Below are 18,123 nucleotides of genomic sequence, written 5' to 3' on the forward strand. Positions count from 1 at the left end.
GAGAAGGATGCCAAGGAGGGGGAGCTTTCGGCCAAGGTGGACAGGTTGAAGGAGAAGGTCAATGCCTTGGAGACAGCCGGTCTTGAGCTCTTCTTTGATTTTTGGAAGGCTAATCCCCGGGCCAAGTTCGACTACTTAGGCGACGCTAAGGACGTGTACCTTGAGTACAGCGCGACCCAACTGTGGCTTATGGTGGAACTGAGGCGGCTGCTTCAACCTCCGGTCAGACTGCTGGTGCTCCTCCCGTTCAAACAACAGATCCTCCTGCTCCAGTTGGCCCAGAAGAACCGAACCAAGAGCCTGGGACTCCAGCTTTTTAAACACTTCTTTTTATCTCCTTTTATATATATATCTTATTCGGCCTCAGGGCCTTTTCTAAGACATAACGACCGGCCAAGCGGTCTTTAAACTTGGAATTATTTTTCATTTTTTGGACAACGGGCTGACCGGGCAGCTTTTAATCCCGGTATTACGTGCTTTTGTCATCCTTAATGAATTTCATTCTCTGTATAATTGTCGTGTAATTGTGATTGTTTTATTTTTACCAAATGCTTTGTACAGGTATAGGTGCCCCCCAAGTGACCGAGCAGACGTATAACTCTTGGTCACTTGTCTTTTACAAATATATTGCTTATCTGTTCGGTGTTTTGGGTTTGACCAAACCTTTTGTACGCATTTTATGGTAAATTATAAACATGCTGATTTTTTTGACTCAATTGAATTTTGAAATACTATCTTTATTCATTTATTGATCGAAAAGTGTATTTGTTACCGTAGTAACTTACACCAGAGCTATTTGATCTAATCTGATCTTTTAGCTTAACATGAAATAAAACAAATTGCAGACATAAGAAACTGTACTTTAAAGTGGTCACCCTGAGTACTTTGTTTCTTTTATCGAAACCTTTGGGCGTAGTCCGCCCAGAAGGCCATTCACTTAAAAGCAAATGTTCATTTAGTACTTAAAGTGGTCATCGACCTGGTACTTTATTGGTAGTATTTTCTTAAATGTTCTCTATTCCAGTACCGTGGTACTAGAATGAGTTGCATTTTTTCATCATACTTACCTAATTTTTATGCTCCGGAGTTGAGAACTTCGACCACTTGATATGGTCCTTCCCAGTTAGGTCCTAGTACACCTGCCGTACTGTCTTTGGTGTTTAGGGATACCCTTCTCAGGACCATATCTCCCACGAAGAATTTCCGAGCTTTCACTTGTTTGTTGAAATACCGAGCTACTTTTTGTTGATGGGCCATCAACTTTAAGTTTGCAGTTGCTCTTCTTTCTTCAATTTTGTCAAGTGATTCTGCAAAGAGTATGTGATTGGTACCTTGATCGTACGTCAATCTTCTGTGGGAAGGTGGCTCGAGTTCGACGAACAGCATAGCTTCATAACCGTACGCCATTGCAAATGGTGTCTGTCCGGTTGCTATTTTTTCCGTTGTACGGTATGACCATAGAACTTCGGGGAGTTCTTCTGGCCAGTTTCCTTTGGCATCTTCGAGTTTCTTCTTTAGTGTATCCTTCAAGGTTTTGTTGATTGATTCAACTTGACCATTTGCTTGAGGATGCGCCACTGCGGAGAAACTTTTGATGATACCATGGTTCGCACAGAAATCAGTGAAGGATTGGCTGTCGAACTGTTTGCCATTGTCTGAGACTATTTTGTATGGTAGTCCGAACCGACATATGATGTTCTTCACAATAAAGTCTTGAACTTTCTTTGATGTAATGGATGCGAGTGGTTCGACTTCAGTCCACTTAGTAAAGTAGTCAACTGCTACCACTACGTACTGCACTCCGCCTTTACCTTTAGGTAATTGCCCGATTAGGTCAATTCCTGAAATGGCAAAAGGCCACAGACTTTGCATCTGTGTTAGCTCGTTGGGCGGAGCTCTTGGTATCTTTAAAAATCTCTTGCATTTGTCGCACTTCTTAACATAGGCTTTCGAATCTTCAATCATCGTCGGCCAAAAGTAACATTGCCTTAGAATTTTCTTGGATAAGCTCTGTCCGGCGGCGTGATTTCCACAGAATCCGTCATGAACCTCAAATAGGAGTCGTGCAGCTTTGTCTTGAGTGACACATCTGAGTAATGGCATCGAGAATCCTCTTCTGTACATGACTCCCTCTACTATGATATATCGTGCTGCCTTCTTTCTCATTTTTCGAGCTTCATTTCAGTTATCTGGGGGTTCCCCAGAGTTGAGGTAGGCTGCTATTGGCGTCATCCAGTTTGGGGATGTATCAATCATTTTGATTTCTTTCGTGCCAGTGATGCTAAGCTCTTCGTGGAACTGGGTAGGAACCAAGTTTGCCTTGTCATTTACATTGCTGCTTTCCAATCGAGCTAACGCGTCTGCAGTTGTATTTTCTTCTCTTGGAATTTGTCTGAGACCGTAGCTTTTGAATTGTGCGAGCATATCGTGTATTTTGCTCAGATATGCTATCATGTTTTCTCCCCGAGCCTCATATTCTCCGAATACATGATTTACCACCAGCTGTGAATCACTGCAGATTTCAATGTGTTCGGCCTTCATCTCCCAGGCTAGTTTTAGTCCAGCGATTAGAGCTTCGTACTCGACTTCGTTGTTAGATGCCTTGAATCCAAACTTGACTGCAGCGTGCAGGTGTTGCCCCCTAGGCATGACGAGGGCAATCCCTGCGCCAAATAGTTGATCTGTAGCCGACCCATCCACATGTAGTTTCCAAGTCGTTTTGTCTTCATTGTTACTTGGCTGAGGTGCTGGCTCGGGGTTGCTTTCTGGTATGCTTTCTTTTTTGCCTGTGCATTCTACCACAAAGTCGGCCAAGGCTTGGCCTTTGATTGTTGTTCGGGGTTGGAAGGTGATTTCATACTGACCCAACTCTACTGCCCACTTGAGTAACCGTCCAGAAGCATCTGGCTTTTGTAGTATTTGTTGTAGTGGTTGTTCGGTATATACCCGAACAGGATGAGCTTGGAAATAAGGCCTCAACTTCCTTGTTGCTAGAATGAGGCCGTAGGCAAGTTTTTCTACTGACGGATATCGGCCCTCGGCCTCAATGAGTCTTTTACTAATGTAATAGACTTGGTGTTGTACGTTGTTCTCTTCCCTGATCAGCAGGGCACTCACGGCATGTTCCGTGACAACTAGGTATATTCCTAGTTCCTCGTCATCTAGAGGCTTAGAAAGTACGGGAGGTTTTGCAAGTTGTGCCTTTAACTCTTGGAAAGCTCTTTCACATTCTTCTGTCCACTCGAACTGTTTGTTTCCTCGCACGATGTTAAAGAATGGGACACATTTGTTCGTTGATTTTGACACGAATCTGCTGAGTGTGGCGATCCGTCCAATTAAGCTTTGCTCTTCTTTGGTTTTTGTTGGCGAGTTCATATCCAAGACGGCTGGAATCTTTTCTGGATTGGCTTCAATTCCTCGGGCATTAACGATGAAGCCTAGAAACTTTCCCAAGCTAACTCCAAAGGAACACTTTAAGGGATTTAGTTTCATGTTGTATTTTTTGAGGACTTTGAAGCATTCGTCCAGGTCGTCTATGTGCCCTCTAGCCTTTCTTGATTTGACGAGCATGTCATCCACGTATACTTCCATATTTCGCCCGATCTGGTCTTTAAACATTTTGTTTACCAATTGATGCGTGTCGTAAGCCACAACAAATTTACTATTTTTTTAATTCAAATACTTTCAATTATTTTAGTATAATCGTAAGTAAAGGTCGATCCCACGAGGACTATGTTTATTCAATTATTCACAAATTAGTACGAATTAGGAAAAAGAGGGGTTTTGAAGATTAGAATAAAAATAAAAATTAAAGAAAAGAACAAATTTAAAGTAAAGAATACGATATGAGAAACTAGTTAAAGGTTATTCGCCACCCTTAACAATCATTCCTAATTCCTATTAAAGAATGTAATTTTCAGTTTCCAATCAAACTATTAATCCCGCAGATAACGCTGAAGCAGTCAATTATCCCAATCTCCCTATTGTATGTAATCAAGGCGAAGCGCTCAATAATTAACTCTTTTACCTAAAGCAGTAAATCTATGAAGCATGCAATTTATTTAACTTAGATAAAACATTGAGATTTATGGAGATAGACTAATCTAGGCAACAAATCAATGAAGCATATAATTCATTTAACCTAGGTTCTATTCTTCATCACAAATTGTAATTTGTCACAAACACTTAGAATCCTAGACTATTAGGTGAATAGTAATCCTAAGATGACGGTAGATTAAAGTAAAACCTAATTTAGCGGCCGTCTAAACAAGATTAAAACAATAATCATAACATTGAACATAGAAGAATAGAAGCAATTTGATATAATGGAAACTAAAAATTAACATTCAATAATAAAATTAAGAATTCATGTTTTGGGTTTTGAAATAACCCTTAACTAAAAGAAAACTACTCAGAACTAGACATTAATGAAAATCATAATATTTAATTTGTAGTTTTTGGATTCCTCCATTTGTAGTCTAAGAGGTCTTATTTATAGTAATGGGAAAGTTAGTTGAATCCTATTAGAATTAGGATTCTATTTATAGTGGATAGATAAATCCTCTTAGAATTAGGATTCTATTTATAATAGTATTAGGAAATATCTCGGATAAAGATAACTCATCTTTTAAACAAAAGATAAAAATCGCAACTCTTCTTGAAAATTTATCTTTATTTTCGCTATCTTTTTTTTAGAAATTTCCTGCTGCGACAACTGATAGTATTTTGGCCATAATTCTCTCAATATTACTCGGAATTGGACGATTCAAGATATTATGGAAAGCTAAGAACGAGATCTAAAACTTTCACGTTGAGCTCCAAGTCCAATTCTGCCTTTAAGTTCGTCAAGATTTGCAATTAAGTTCTGCCTTGTACAATCGAGCTCGCCGACTTCCATTATTTTCCACCAAAATATGTTAAAATCCCTCCAAAAGACTCTAAATGGATGAATAGTATTTAAAATAACCTAACAAATTAAAATCACACTAATCAATAATTTAAAGAATAAATTTAAGAATATTAATAAATAAATTAATCATACTTATAAGATAAATATGGACTCATCAAATTCCCCCAAACTTGACTCTTGCTCGTCCTCGAGTAAGTTAATGAATGATACTTAAACAAATCGGTCTTTATGAAAAATAATTTTAGTTTCAAAAATTGTACATCCACTTATAAGTCCAAGAAAATCCAAACTCTTCAATCATTAGAATTTCAACTCAAGATAAATTACTTTTCAAACCCAATTTTTGTGTGTGTGTGTTCAATCAAATCATCATACTACTAACGTTCAAATTAATTCATGCATGTCAACAATCAATATTTTTCTCAAAATAAATGTGTATTTCAACGAAAATCCACTCCATAAGCTTAATTATCAAACCATTATCCACTAATGTAATCACACATAATTTAAAGATCAATAGGACTTTAGGGGGTTATAATGTAAGACTAGGGTGAAAGGTAGATAAAAAAGGTTAATTTGGGCTCTGTAAAGTCCTTTTTTGGCAAGTTAGGTGACAAAATAATTTTTCCTTTTTATGGTAAGATTGCCTTGCATTCATTTTCGAAATCTTACCTCTTTTATTCGGTTTTAGTTGCCATTTTCCTTGTTTGGAAAGTTGCACTTTCAAATTGAACTTTCCTTTGTTGAAATCTTCTCAAAAGAGAAGGAATTCTCTTTTGGAAAGTTGTCCTTTTTTAGGGAAACTTTGTTTATTGCCTTTTCCTTATTGATTTCGATTGTATCTTGATACAATCAGAATATCTAATCTGTTTTTGGCAGGAATCAAGCTTTGAAAGAAGATCGGACCCGATTTTAGTAAGTTTCCCGTTTCTGGGCAGATCTGCTTCGTCAGCAACCAAATCTGATGTAGCAGATCGTGTTTGTTTTTGGAAAGTTTTTGTACAGCTGCTAATTCGAACTTGTGGTTGCCTCTTTGGTTTCTATGATCTATAAATAGAGCCTAGAGAGCAACCATTCGAATCACCTCTTTCATTATTCATTTTTTGCATTTATCTTTTGTGAGAAGAGAGTGTTTCTTTGTTTTGTGAGAGCCTTGTTGTTCACCTAGGTTCTAGTTGTTCTATTTCTGTTCTTACTCTATCCTAGAGGTTGTGAAGAACTACTTGACTGAACAAGAGATTGGTCTTCGGGAGAAGACTTGATTAAGCCTTACTTCGGGAGGAAGTAAGCACTTGGTCTTCGGGAGAAGACTTGCTAAAGCCTTACTTCGGGAGGAAGTAAGCACTCACACTTCAAAGACGAAGGGAGTTCGGGCTTGAAGGTGTTTCAAGAAGTCAGATTCATAAAGTGGATTACAAAGGATTGCGACAATACTTTAGAGGGAGTCTAAACTTGTTTAAGTCAATTGTCTTTGTAATTTTGATACTTTATTAATTGATTTCATTCTCTGGGCGTGGCCCCGTGGACTAGGAGTGTTCGTGAGAACACTGATACCACGTATAAATCTCTTGTGTCAAGTTATTTATTCTTCGCAAAATATTTTATATTCTCGCTCGTTCGGTTTCTTTGTAAACGTAGCGTAATTACTTTCTACCGCTCGCAAACGCTTACGCTTTTATATTTTCTTATATACAATCGACATTTGCAAAAACACCGTTTTTTCAATTGGTATCGTAGCGGGACACTAAACTCTTAGTGTGGTCCTATAACGTTTTTGTTAGAATGTCATTTTTTGCAGAAGGAAGTTCTATTTCTAGACCACCATTGCTTAATGACTCTAACTATCCTTACTGGAAAGTTAGAATGAGAGCCTTCATCAAATCTCAAGATGAGAAGGCGTGGAGAATGGTTCTATCAGGTTGGTCTCCTCTAGTTGAGACAGATTCTTCGAGTAATACTATTATAAAATCTGAACCGGAATGGTCTATTGAAGATGATAAACTATCTCGCCTACAATAGCAAAGCCTTGCATGCTATCTTTAATGGTGTAGGTGAGGGTTATATTAAACTTATATCATCTTGTGTTTCTGCTAAGGAAGCTTGGGAGATTCTTCAAACTCAGTTTGAAGGAACTTCTGATGTGAAAAGATCTAGATTTATCATGCTTTAAACTAAATTTGATGAGCTTAGAATGTCTGATAATGAAACTTTAACTGAATTCTATGAAAAATTATCTGACATTGCTAATGAATATTTTGCTCTTGGAGAAAAGCTTGATGACTCTGTTCTTGTGAGAAAAATTGTTAGAGTTCTTCCGTAAAGGTTTGATACGAAACTTTTGGCAATGGAGGAAGCTAAAGATTTTAGCACTATGAAAGTGGAAGAATTGATGGGTTCCTTACGTACTTTTGAATTAAATCAACAGATTAAACAAAAGGACAAACCCAAATCCATTGCTGATAAAGGTAAAAGTATTGCTTTGAAAGTTGCTGATAATGAAAATTCTGATAGTGAATGTGATGATGAGATTGCTTTATTAACTAAGAATTTTCAGAAATATATGAAAAAGATGGGAAATAAAAAGAATATTTCGAAAGGTTCAAAAGGTAATACTTTCATTAAACCTTCTGTCTCTAACAAAAAGGGAATTCAGTGCAGGGAATGTGAAGGTTTTGGGCATATTCAATCTGAGTGTGCAAACACTTTGAAAAAGAATAAGAAAAGTTTCAATGTCACTTGGAGTGATGATGAAACCGAAAGTGATGAAGATATTACTGAAAATGTTGCCCTAACCTCTGTTATGACTAATGTGTTGTGTGATTCACAGGTGAAAGATAGATTGGTATGTCTGAATAATACCACCAAACCAGAGGAATCAGATTCAGATGAGTCTGAAATCTGTGAAGAATCTCTTGCTGAATCATACAAAGTCATGTATGAAAAATGGATTCAGGTTGCTTCTGAAAATAGAGAGTTGAATAAATTGAATAAAAAATTGTCTCATCAGATTGAAATGTGTGAGTTGAAAATAAAAGAATATGAGACAAGTGTTTGTGATAAAGATGAAAAAATCTCTCTATTGAAGAAGGAACTTGAAAACTTTAAGAAAAATGTTCAAATGCTTAATCCTGGATCTTCTATTTTTGAAAAAGCTCAGAATGCAGGTCAGAGAGGTTTTGCAGGCCTTGGTTCTAATGGAATGGAAAGTTCTGGAGTCACGAAATTTGTAAAATCTAGTGTTCCAACGAATCACCATGAGGCTACAAACTCTGCCGTAACAGTTTCACAGCCTGTGGCAGCAAGAACAAACCTTTCGATCCGTAAAATCTCCAGGATTTTCGAAAAGGGTAAGATCTCAGGTAAAAAGATTTGTTCCCATTTGTCATTTTTGTGGTAGAAAAGGACATATCAGACCTAAATGTTTCACATTGAACAACCTGTTTAAAACAAATTATTTTGATAATTTGAAAAAATCTCAAAAGAAACATAAAGGTTTGAAACAAATATGGGTGAAAAAGAAGTGTCTAGCTGGTTTTTCTGATAAAACTGCTGCATCTCAAATGTGGTATTTTGACAGTGGTTGCTCTAGACATATGACAGGTGACAAGGATTTCTTGACTAACATACGGTCTATGCAATGTGGAGAAGTCACTTTTGGTAATGGCTTATCAGGAAAAGTTGTTGGTATGGGAACTCTAAATTTTGAAGGGTTACCTAGACTGAAAAATGTGATGTTAGTTGAAGGACTGAGGGCTAATTTACTTAGCATCAGTCAAATCTGTGATCAAGGGTTTACTGTTTCTTTTGATAGTGATCATTGTTATGTTATGAATGATGACAATGAATGTATCTTGCAAGGATTTCGATCCAATGATAACTGTTACACTCTAACCCCTGTGTTTACTTGTCACTCAGCTATCAACAACACAACAGATCTGTGGCATGCCAAGCTTGGGCATATCAATTTTAAAAACCTGAAAAAATTGTCAAATGCAGGTATTGTTCGAGGTCTTCCCAAGCTTGGTAAGGAAAGTGAAGGTAAGTGTGAACCGTGTCAACTTGGAAAGCAATTAAAAATCACTCACAAGCCTGTGTCTGATATCAATACCTCAAAGGTATTGGAATTGCTTCACATGGATCTTATGGGTCCAATCCAAGTTGAAAGTTTGAATGGTAAACGATATATCTTTGTGTGTGTTGATGATTTCTCTCGTTTTACTTGGGTAGATTTCTTAAGAGAAAAATCTGACACTTTTGATGCCTTTAAAACTCTTTGTCTGAGATTAAGAGTTGAGAAAGGTTGTAATATTGGGAAAATTGTTCGAATTCGAAGTGATCATGGTAAGGAGTTTGAAAATTCTGTGTATGATGATTTTTGCAAGTCTACAGGTATAACTCATGAATTTTCAGCTCCCAAAACTCCTCAACAAAATGGAGTTGTTGAGAGGAAGAATCGAACTTTGCAGGAAATGGCAAGAGTGATGTTAAATAGCAAGAAGTTGACTAAGCGATTATGGGCTGAAGCTATTAACACAAATTTTTTGCTACATAATAAACAGAGTGTTTATTCGTCCAGGTACCTCAAAAACATCTTATGAAATCTGGAAAGGTAAGCGCCCCAATGTAAGTCATTTTCATGTTTTTGGATGTGTGTGTTATGTCTATAGAGATCGTGAGCATATTGGTAAATTTGATGCTAAAAGTGATGTTGGTGTGTTTATTGGATATTCCTTAAACAGTAGAGCTTATCGTGTTTATAACATGAGAACTCAAACTGTTTTGGAATCAGCTAATGTGGTTGTTGATGATTTTAGAGATTTTTCAGAGTTTTCCACAGAAGCCAAGATAGATAGTCTCATGGATACTCCTCCAAAAGTTGTAACAGCAGATCCTGATGCAGCAGAACCCATTGCTGATGCTGCAAATGACGAATCTGCTGCTGCAACTGAAACTGGAGAACCAGAACCGCCTATCTTGACTCATCCAAACATCATCACTGACTCTATTCAGAAAGAACCAAGCACCAGAGTCAAACTGAATCATCCAAAAGATCTCATCCTTGGAAATCCTGAAGAAAGCATGGTAACTCGCAGAAGGTATATTAATTTAATCAGCTTTCTTTGCTTTGTTTCTCAATATGAACCGAAAAATGTGAAGGAAGCCATGACCTTTGAGGAATGGCTCAATGCAATGCAAGAGGAACTCAACCAATTTGTTCGCAACAAGGTATGGATTTTGGTCCGAAGACCAAAAGGTATAAATGTTATTGGAACAAAGTGGTTGTTTAAAAATAAAAGTGATGAGTTCGGTACAATTGTAAGAAACAAGGCTCGTTTGGTGGCACAAGGGTACACTCAGGTAGAAGGTATTGATTTTGATGAAACTTTTGCTCCTGTTGCAAGATTAGAATCAATACGTTTACTTTTATGTATTGCTTGTATTCTCAATATTAAATTGTTTCAAATGGATGTGAAATCTGCCTTCCTTAATGGTATTTTGAATGAGGAAGTTTATGTTGAGCAACCAAAAGGATTCGAAGATCCTCAATTTCCAGACCATGTATACAAACTTGAAAAAGCTTTGTATGGTCTGAAACAAGCTCCTCGAGCTTGGTATGAAAGGTTGACTCAATTTTTACTTTCTCATGGCTATCACAGAGGTAGTGTGGATAAAACTCTTTTCATCAAACATATAAAATCTGATTTTATCATTGCTCAAATTTATGTTGATGATATAGTTTTTGGGTCTACATCTAACCATGAAGTGCAGGTATTTGTTGATCAAATGAAAAGTGAATTTGAAATGAGCATGGTTGGTGAGCTTAATTTCTTTCTTGGTCTTCAAGTGAGACAAATGGAAGGAGGTACATTTGTATCTCAAAGCAAGTATGCTAAGAACCTTGTCAAGAAATTTGGCCTTGAATCGGCTAAGCAGGTAAGTACTCCTATGAGCACCACACTGAAATTAACAAAAGATGAGAATGGAGTAAAGGTAGACACTACACTCTATCGTAGCATGATTGGAAGTCTTTTGTATTTAACTGCTAGTCGCCCTGATATATGTTACAGTGTGGGAGTGTGTGCTAGATATCAAAGTAATCCTATGGAATCTCATGTATCAGCTGTAAAAAGGATTATTAGATATGTTAATAGCACTCCTGATTATGGAATTTGGTACTCGAAAGATACCAATTCAAATCTTGCTTGTTTTAGTGATGCAGATTGGGCAGGAAATGCTGATGATCGAAAGAGCACAAGTGGAGGGTGTTTCTTCCTTGGGAATAATCTAGTATCTTGGCATAGCAAGAAACAGAATTCCATCTCCTTATCCACTGCCGAAGCTGAGTACATAGCTGCTGGCAGTTGTTGCACTCAACTATTGTGGTTGAAACAAATGTTGATTGATTATGGGTTTGATTTGGGAGTTTTGACTATTTTTTGTGACAATACTAGTGCCATAAATATTTCCAAAAATCCTGTTCAACACTCTAGAACAAAGCACATTGATATAAGACACCACTTTATTAGGGAACTTGTTGAAAATAAATCATTGCAATTAGAATATGTTGATACTGAAAAACAATTAGCTGATATTTTCACAAAGGCCCTAGATGCAAGTCGCTTTGACTCCCTCAGAAAGTCTTTGGGAGTTTGCATTGTTTAATTTTATCTGTTCATCATTCGTGTACAATAGTGTTGTGTGATTCTTCTCTAGCTCTAATTCTTCTATCATTGTTTTTGACAAATCATGTTTATGCTTTTGGAATATAATTAGTTAGGATCTCTGTCTGATCATACTTTGTGATGTTGTGTTAAAAGATTCATGTTACTCTTTATTTGTGTCCGCAGGATTAAATAATGTTCTTATACAGAGTTGAGCAATTTTTGTTTCATGCTTGTCAGGCCCCTTGCTGGAATAGAGCTACCCATACTGAAGTGTGAAAGCCATCTGATGAGTAAGCTGGAACATTGTAATTAGCAACTATGATGAGGATGCACTACCATAGAAAAGGGCTACCTTCAGTATGGTGTGAAAGCATCCAGTTGCGGGATCAATTTGAAAAAGGCGAAAATGAAAAATCATGCCAAGGACAATGATCCTATTTTCACTGCACACACTTATGTCTGACAAGTGTGTTCAACTCTGTAAGTCTCCTCTATTAAAATTAAATTAATAATCCTGGTTCACAATTCTCAGTAACATGCATATTTTTTTTCTCAACATCAATTAAGTATGATCATCTCATGAGATTCTAATTAGTTATTTTCCTTGAAAGCATAACATGTAATCTACTTTGTCAATTGTCAATGATATTTGATTTCTCTGCTTGATTCGAATCACATATACTCACTGTACACATTATTTTTTTAGTTTCGGTTTTATTTAAAAAAAAAAAAAATAAAAAAAAAAGAGGGAGGCGTGTGACTTGCTTCATGGGTCAAGGAAAATCTTGTGCATAAATGGTAAGTATCAACATTCATTCTTTCTTTGATTTATTATGATATTTTTCCAAGTAAAGATTAATCTTTATATGGTAATGTGTCTTTATTCTTGAAAGATTGCTTTATTTTTGGAAAAATTTGTTGGTATTTCTAGTTTCCTTTTATTTTTTTTAAAAAAAAAGAAAGGGGAAAGGAGTTGAGAAGTGGGCGGTTTCCTCTTTTGGTTCATGGGCTGGCGGTTTCCTTTTGAATTTTCAAAATTGGTTTCCTTTTTCTTGTTTTGATTCCAAGGTTATATAAACCAAATTTTGTCACTTATTTCACCACCTACCCGAACCCCCTTTCTTGTTTCTCTGTCAAACACTATTCATCTTCTCTCTCAGTTTCAAAATGGTGAGAACCAAGAATCTAGGGCTCTCTAAAAAATTAGAAGAATCCGTTCCAACTCCTTCTAGTGCACCCCCTGCTGCCTCAGTTCCTCCTCCTGCTGTTGCAAAGCCTGGAGATTCATCGCTTCCCCAGCGTGAATCTCAAGCCGTGAAGCCAAAACGTCCACCCAAGCAAGTTGCTCGCAAATCTGTAAGGCCCTATCGCACCTGGACTTCCTCTTCTGAATCCTCGAAGGAATCTCCTCCTCCATTGGTTGTTCCTCCTCCTGCTGCATCAATGGCTGGCACCACTCCAACAGGCCCTTCCACTCGAACTCGAGCCCAGCAAGCCTCGGCTGAGAAAGAACTTCAAGCCTCTCAATCTCGAGAGAAGACTGCTCCTCCAGCCAAGAAGAAACTCAAGACTAATCCTCCCTCGGCTTCCTCAAGTTCCAGTTCAGAAGAAGAGGATCCAATGGAAGTCTCTTCAGACAAATCAGTATCTCTGCATACTGAGAAGGACAGTGAAGACACAGAACTCGAGCCAGAGCCTCCTTGTTCAAAAACTGCTTCTGCAGCAAAGGCCTCTGCTGCTGCCAAAGGCAAGCAGCCTATGGAAGATCCTCCATCTGGTAATATCCCTTCCTCTATCTCTGGCTGTCCAACTTTTTACTATCGAGACAATGAGCGTGACTGGAATCTTTATGCAACTCGTAAGTTTGAAAGTGAGAGGAATTATGATTTGCATGCCCATCGTGTATATGGTATTGTAAAGTTCATTCAATTTCATCAATGGGAACACACTCTTACTGGTTTTATTGGATTCATTGCTAACATTGTTAAAGAGTTTTATGCTAATCTTACTGATGATTTCCTTGATGAGAACTCTAGACTGTATAGAAGAGTGTATGTTAGAGGTCACTGGTTCTCATTTTCTGAAAAGGACATTGCTCAGGCTCTGCAATTGCCTGAGAATGTTTCCAATGCTGTGATGTCCATGGATCGTGACTTGATGCACTCTGAACTCACTGGAGCTCGTTCAGAATTGAAACCAGGGGAGAGTCTTCGAATTACTCACCTCACTTTTGCTCATGCTTCCCTTATGCGGTTTGCACTAAGCAATTGGGTTCCAAATTCGAACAAGACCGTGGTGTCTCAAGAAGTGGCTACACTCCTATACCGCATCACCTCTGGAACTTCCATTGATCTAGCTTCTCATATTCTCAACCAGATTGTCTCCTTTCGAAGAGGTAAAAAGCCAACCTTCAAACTTGTATTTCCAAATCTCATCTATAAGGTTTTATCTTCTCAGAAGAATGTGGCCCAAGAACATGAAACTCTGGAGCCTCCCATCACTGGCCCTACATTCCAACCTTCTGAATATTTTGATGGTGTGTTCCAAAAACGGCCAAAGGCTGGTGCTGCTGCTGCTTCTGCTGGTGCAAGTTCAGGCTCTGCTGCTGCAGAGCTCCTGGAAGTCAAGTCTGAACTTCAGAATGTGTACACTCGTCTTGAAGCAATGGCTGATGTCCAGCTTGACATGTCCAGGCAACTGACCACCTTGATTAAACTCTCCAAAAATTAAAGTGTTATAGTTTGTTTCTTTTTACTTAAACTTTGGTCTATTTTTGTTCTTTGTTTACTTTGGCCCTCCGATAAACAAAAAGGGGGAGAGATATTTATTTTTTGGTTTGTTGCCCAACTCTGGACCCTCTTTTTCAGGGGGAGTTGTGGTGTGTTAGTACCTGTGAACTTAATGTTTCTTAATATTTAAAGTTAGCATGTTTTTTTGGTTTTGTTGTGATATTCGATTGTGTTACTCAGGGGGAGTAGTATCGTTTGCTCTTGCTAACTTTGCATTACAGGTACTTTATGGAAAAAATTATTTTGTTCATCTAAAGTGCCAAAGGGGGAGATTGTAAAGTCCTTTTTTGGCAAGTTAGGTGACAAAATAATTTTTCCTTTTTATGGTAAGATTGCCTTGCATTCATTTTCGAAATCTTACCTCTTTTATTCGGTTTTAGTTGCCATTTTCCTTGTTTGGAAAGTTGCACTTTCAGCTGAACTTTCCTTTGTTGAAATCTTCTCAAAAGAGAAGGAATTCTCTTTTGGAAAGTTGTCCTTTTTTAGGGAAACTTTGTTTATTGCCTTTTCCTTATTGATTTCGATTGTATCTTGATACAATCAGAATATCTAATCTGTTTTTGGCAGGAATCAAGCTTTGAAAGAAGATCGGACCCGATTTTAGTAAGTTTCCCGTTTCTGGGCAGATCTGCTTCGTCAGCAACCAAATCTGATGTAGCAGATCGTGTTTGTTTTTGGAAAGTTTTTGTACAGCTGCTAATTCGAACTTGTGGTTGCCTCTTTGGTTTCTATGATCTATAAATAGAGCCTAGAGAGCAACCATTCGAATCACCTCTTTCATTATTCATTTTTTGCATTTATCTTTTGTGAGAAGAGAGTGTTTCTTTGTTTTGTGAGAGCCTAGTTGTTCACCTAGGTTCTAGTTGTTCTATTTCTGTTCTTACTCTATCCTAGAGGTTGTGAAGAACTACTTGACTGAACAAGAGATTGGTCTTCGGGAGAAGACTTGATTAAGCCTTACTTCGGGAGGAAGTAAGCACTTGGTCTTCGGGAGAAGACTTGCTAAAGCCTTACTTCGGGAGGAAGTAAGCACTCACACTTCAAAGACGAAGGGAGTTCGGGCTTGAAGGTGTTTCAAGAAGTCAGATTCATAAAGTGGATTACAAAGGATTGCGGCAATACTTTAGAGGGAGTCTAAACTTGTTTAAGTCAATTGTCTTTGTAATTTTGATACTTTATTAATTGATTTCATTCTCTGGGCGTGGCCCCGTGGACTAGGAGTGTTCGTGAGAACACTGATACCACGTATAAATCTCTTGTGTCAAGTTATTTATTTTTCTGCAAAATATTTTATATTCTGCCTGTTCAGTTTTGCTGTAGCAGAATTACTTTCTGCTGCTGCAAACGCTTACAGTTTTTATATTTTCTTATATACAACTGACATTTGCAAAAACACCGTTTTTCAGGCTCAAATCACACCATAGCATACATATACAACATTCTCCCAAATAATTCCTATTTGTATTCCCCAATCACTCGCCTCAACAATTCAATCTTGTATCTTTTTTTTCTATAAAACTTACTATTCCCCCACACTTAAATTGTTGCAAGTATTCATTTTTTTATTTATTGATTTTTTTTTTTGAAATACTTACAACTTGCAAATATTAATTCTAAGGGAATAATAATTTTTTTTCATCATCACATATACATAACCATGAATATTTTCTCATCAACAAAACTCTCACACCTTTATATAAAACATCAATATACTCTAGTGTGAAAAAGGATGAATAAGGATTTTCTTTAGGCTTAAAGGTTATTGTATAGGGTTAAAAAGAAAAAACCAAGATGTCAACATTTAGGCTCAAATTGGGTAAAACTAGGGATTTAACAAATAGGGTAGGCTTGAAAAGCTCAATCGATCCAAGAAAAAAAATTGCCTATATCATATCTTAAAATCATGCACAATTTATTAATTTCGCCTCAAATGATTATCAAACAAGTTCTAGAGTGGTTGAGACTTTAAAAGAAAAGTCAAACATGCATTCATCTTTCCAAACATTAGCAAATAGGATAATTCAATTGATGTGCAAAAGTTTTTCTAAAAAAATCAAGTTTGAGTAGTAATTAATCATGAGTTAAGCACACAAATCATGAGAATCTATCATTTTCCTAAAATTATAACTAGAATTTCATCATCAACAAAATTATTTTCCCTAAGACCATGCATAACACATCAAAGTAAAAACACATATCAAACACGAGCAGTCATTGTCAACAGAATTTCATTCAATCCACACTTACTAAAATTAAAGCAAGAAAATAATATAAACTAAAAAAAACGATAAAAATAAGCGAATAAACAACTAAAAAAAATTAGATAGACACGACAGTTAATCTCCCCCCACACTTAATATAAGCAATGTCCTCAATGCTCTGTCAAATAAAATCAATGCAAAATAAAAAGAAAAAGGGTAAGAAAAACTCCCGTAAGGTTGCTTTGTTTAACGTCATTAGCTCGACTGCATGTTATGCTCATTCTTCACGTTGGGTCTTCTAACAAAGACACATTCTTTATGTATTTATGAATGGAATCTAACACATTGAATTTGAGTGCTTCACCATCAAATTCCATTCTAAGTATCCATGCTTTTGTATCCAACTTCTTACTTGCAGTGAGTAAGAAGGGTCTCCCAAATAAAGTTGATGTAAGATTGGGATCACCCTCATCTTCTATCTCAATTATGTAAGAATCACCTGGAATGACAAGTCCATAAGCCTGCACAAAAATATCTTTCACTATCCCTAAAGGATAAGCATTGGTTTGATCTGTCAATTGAATAAAAACTTGAGTTTTTCTTGATGGACCAAGATTTAAAGAAGCAAAATTAGAATAAGACTTATTATTAATAATTTCTCCTAATTCTATCATGCAATGATCAAACCTTGTTTTAGTAATTGTGCATGGAATTGTACTTGTCTCAGGCAACAACTTTCTTTGATGAACATCAACATTCTCATTCTCCCCCACACTTACTTTCTCACCTCCATTCAACTTTTTCTCATTTGGACACAACTCTTCAAGAGTGTTAGCACAATGAGTCTCTTCTTTGATTTTCTCAAGGATCTCCTTAATGGGCTCCTCTTTCTTTGATTTTTTCAATCTACTTGGAAAAGGTGGAGGAGGGACATAAGTTGGTACAATTGGTTTGTATGACTTTTTCAGTGATGGTAGACCAACTAAAGTAGGAGATTCAACCTTTGGTGGAAATGACTCTTCAAGGGATGAATTTCTGACTTCATGACTTGGAATCAAATCATTAACGTCTTGGTGTGGTGATTCAAGTTGTATACCACTTTGGACAGCGATGCCACTGACATTCTCTATTGGATCACTCTCTACTTGTGAAGGCATAATGTTTGAACATTAAATTTCGTATTCACTTGTAGATGTTTCCCTTGACTCCGCAGGATTCTCTAACTTTTGTAGAGATTGTTGAAAGACCTGCATATTTTTCTGAAAGTTTTGCTGACACTGTATCATATTTTGTTTAATCTCCAAAGTAGCAGCCTTCAAAGAGTTGCTCATATCAATAAGAGCACGTTCTAGATCTGGTGATAGTATAGGAGGATAGTAAGAAGTTGGTTGAACATATTGATTAATTCCATTGTATGAAGTGCTAGAATAATCTCCCGATTATTGATTGTATTTGTAAGTGTCATTGTAGGGATTATACTGATACACTTGTGGCGAGGTATAATAAGGATCATAGTATTGTTGATTGTACATCGCCATGTTTCTAAAGGAAGATCTGAA

At 37.0% G+C, this 18,123-nt stretch overlaps 1 protein-coding gene across 1 annotated transcript; it reads right to left on the reverse strand.

Moving 5' to 3' along the window:
* Positions 1-16,848: 16,848 nt before the first annotated feature.
* On the reverse strand, positions 16,849-17,721 carry LOC115723616 (uncharacterized). The gene has a single exon (XM_030653101.2). It carries the CDS (start codon positions 17,719-17,721, stop codon positions 16,849-16,851), a length of 873 nt encoding a protein of 290 aa, XP_030508961.2.
* Between the last annotated feature and the right edge of the window lie 402 nt (positions 17,722-18,123).

The sequence above is a fragment of the Cannabis sativa genome, chromosome 9 (genome assembly GCF_029168945.1).
Source record: "Cannabis sativa cultivar Pink pepper isolate KNU-18-1 chromosome 9, ASM2916894v1, whole genome shotgun sequence".
NCBI classification, from domain to species: domain Eukaryota; kingdom Viridiplantae; phylum Streptophyta; class Magnoliopsida; order Rosales; family Cannabaceae; genus Cannabis; species Cannabis sativa.

Excerpts from the sequence above, each read along its gene's own strand:
- LOC115723616 (XM_030653101.2), bottom strand. The coding sequence starts at position 17,721 with ATGCCTTCACAAGTAGAGAGTGATCCAATAGAGAATGTCAGTGGCATC.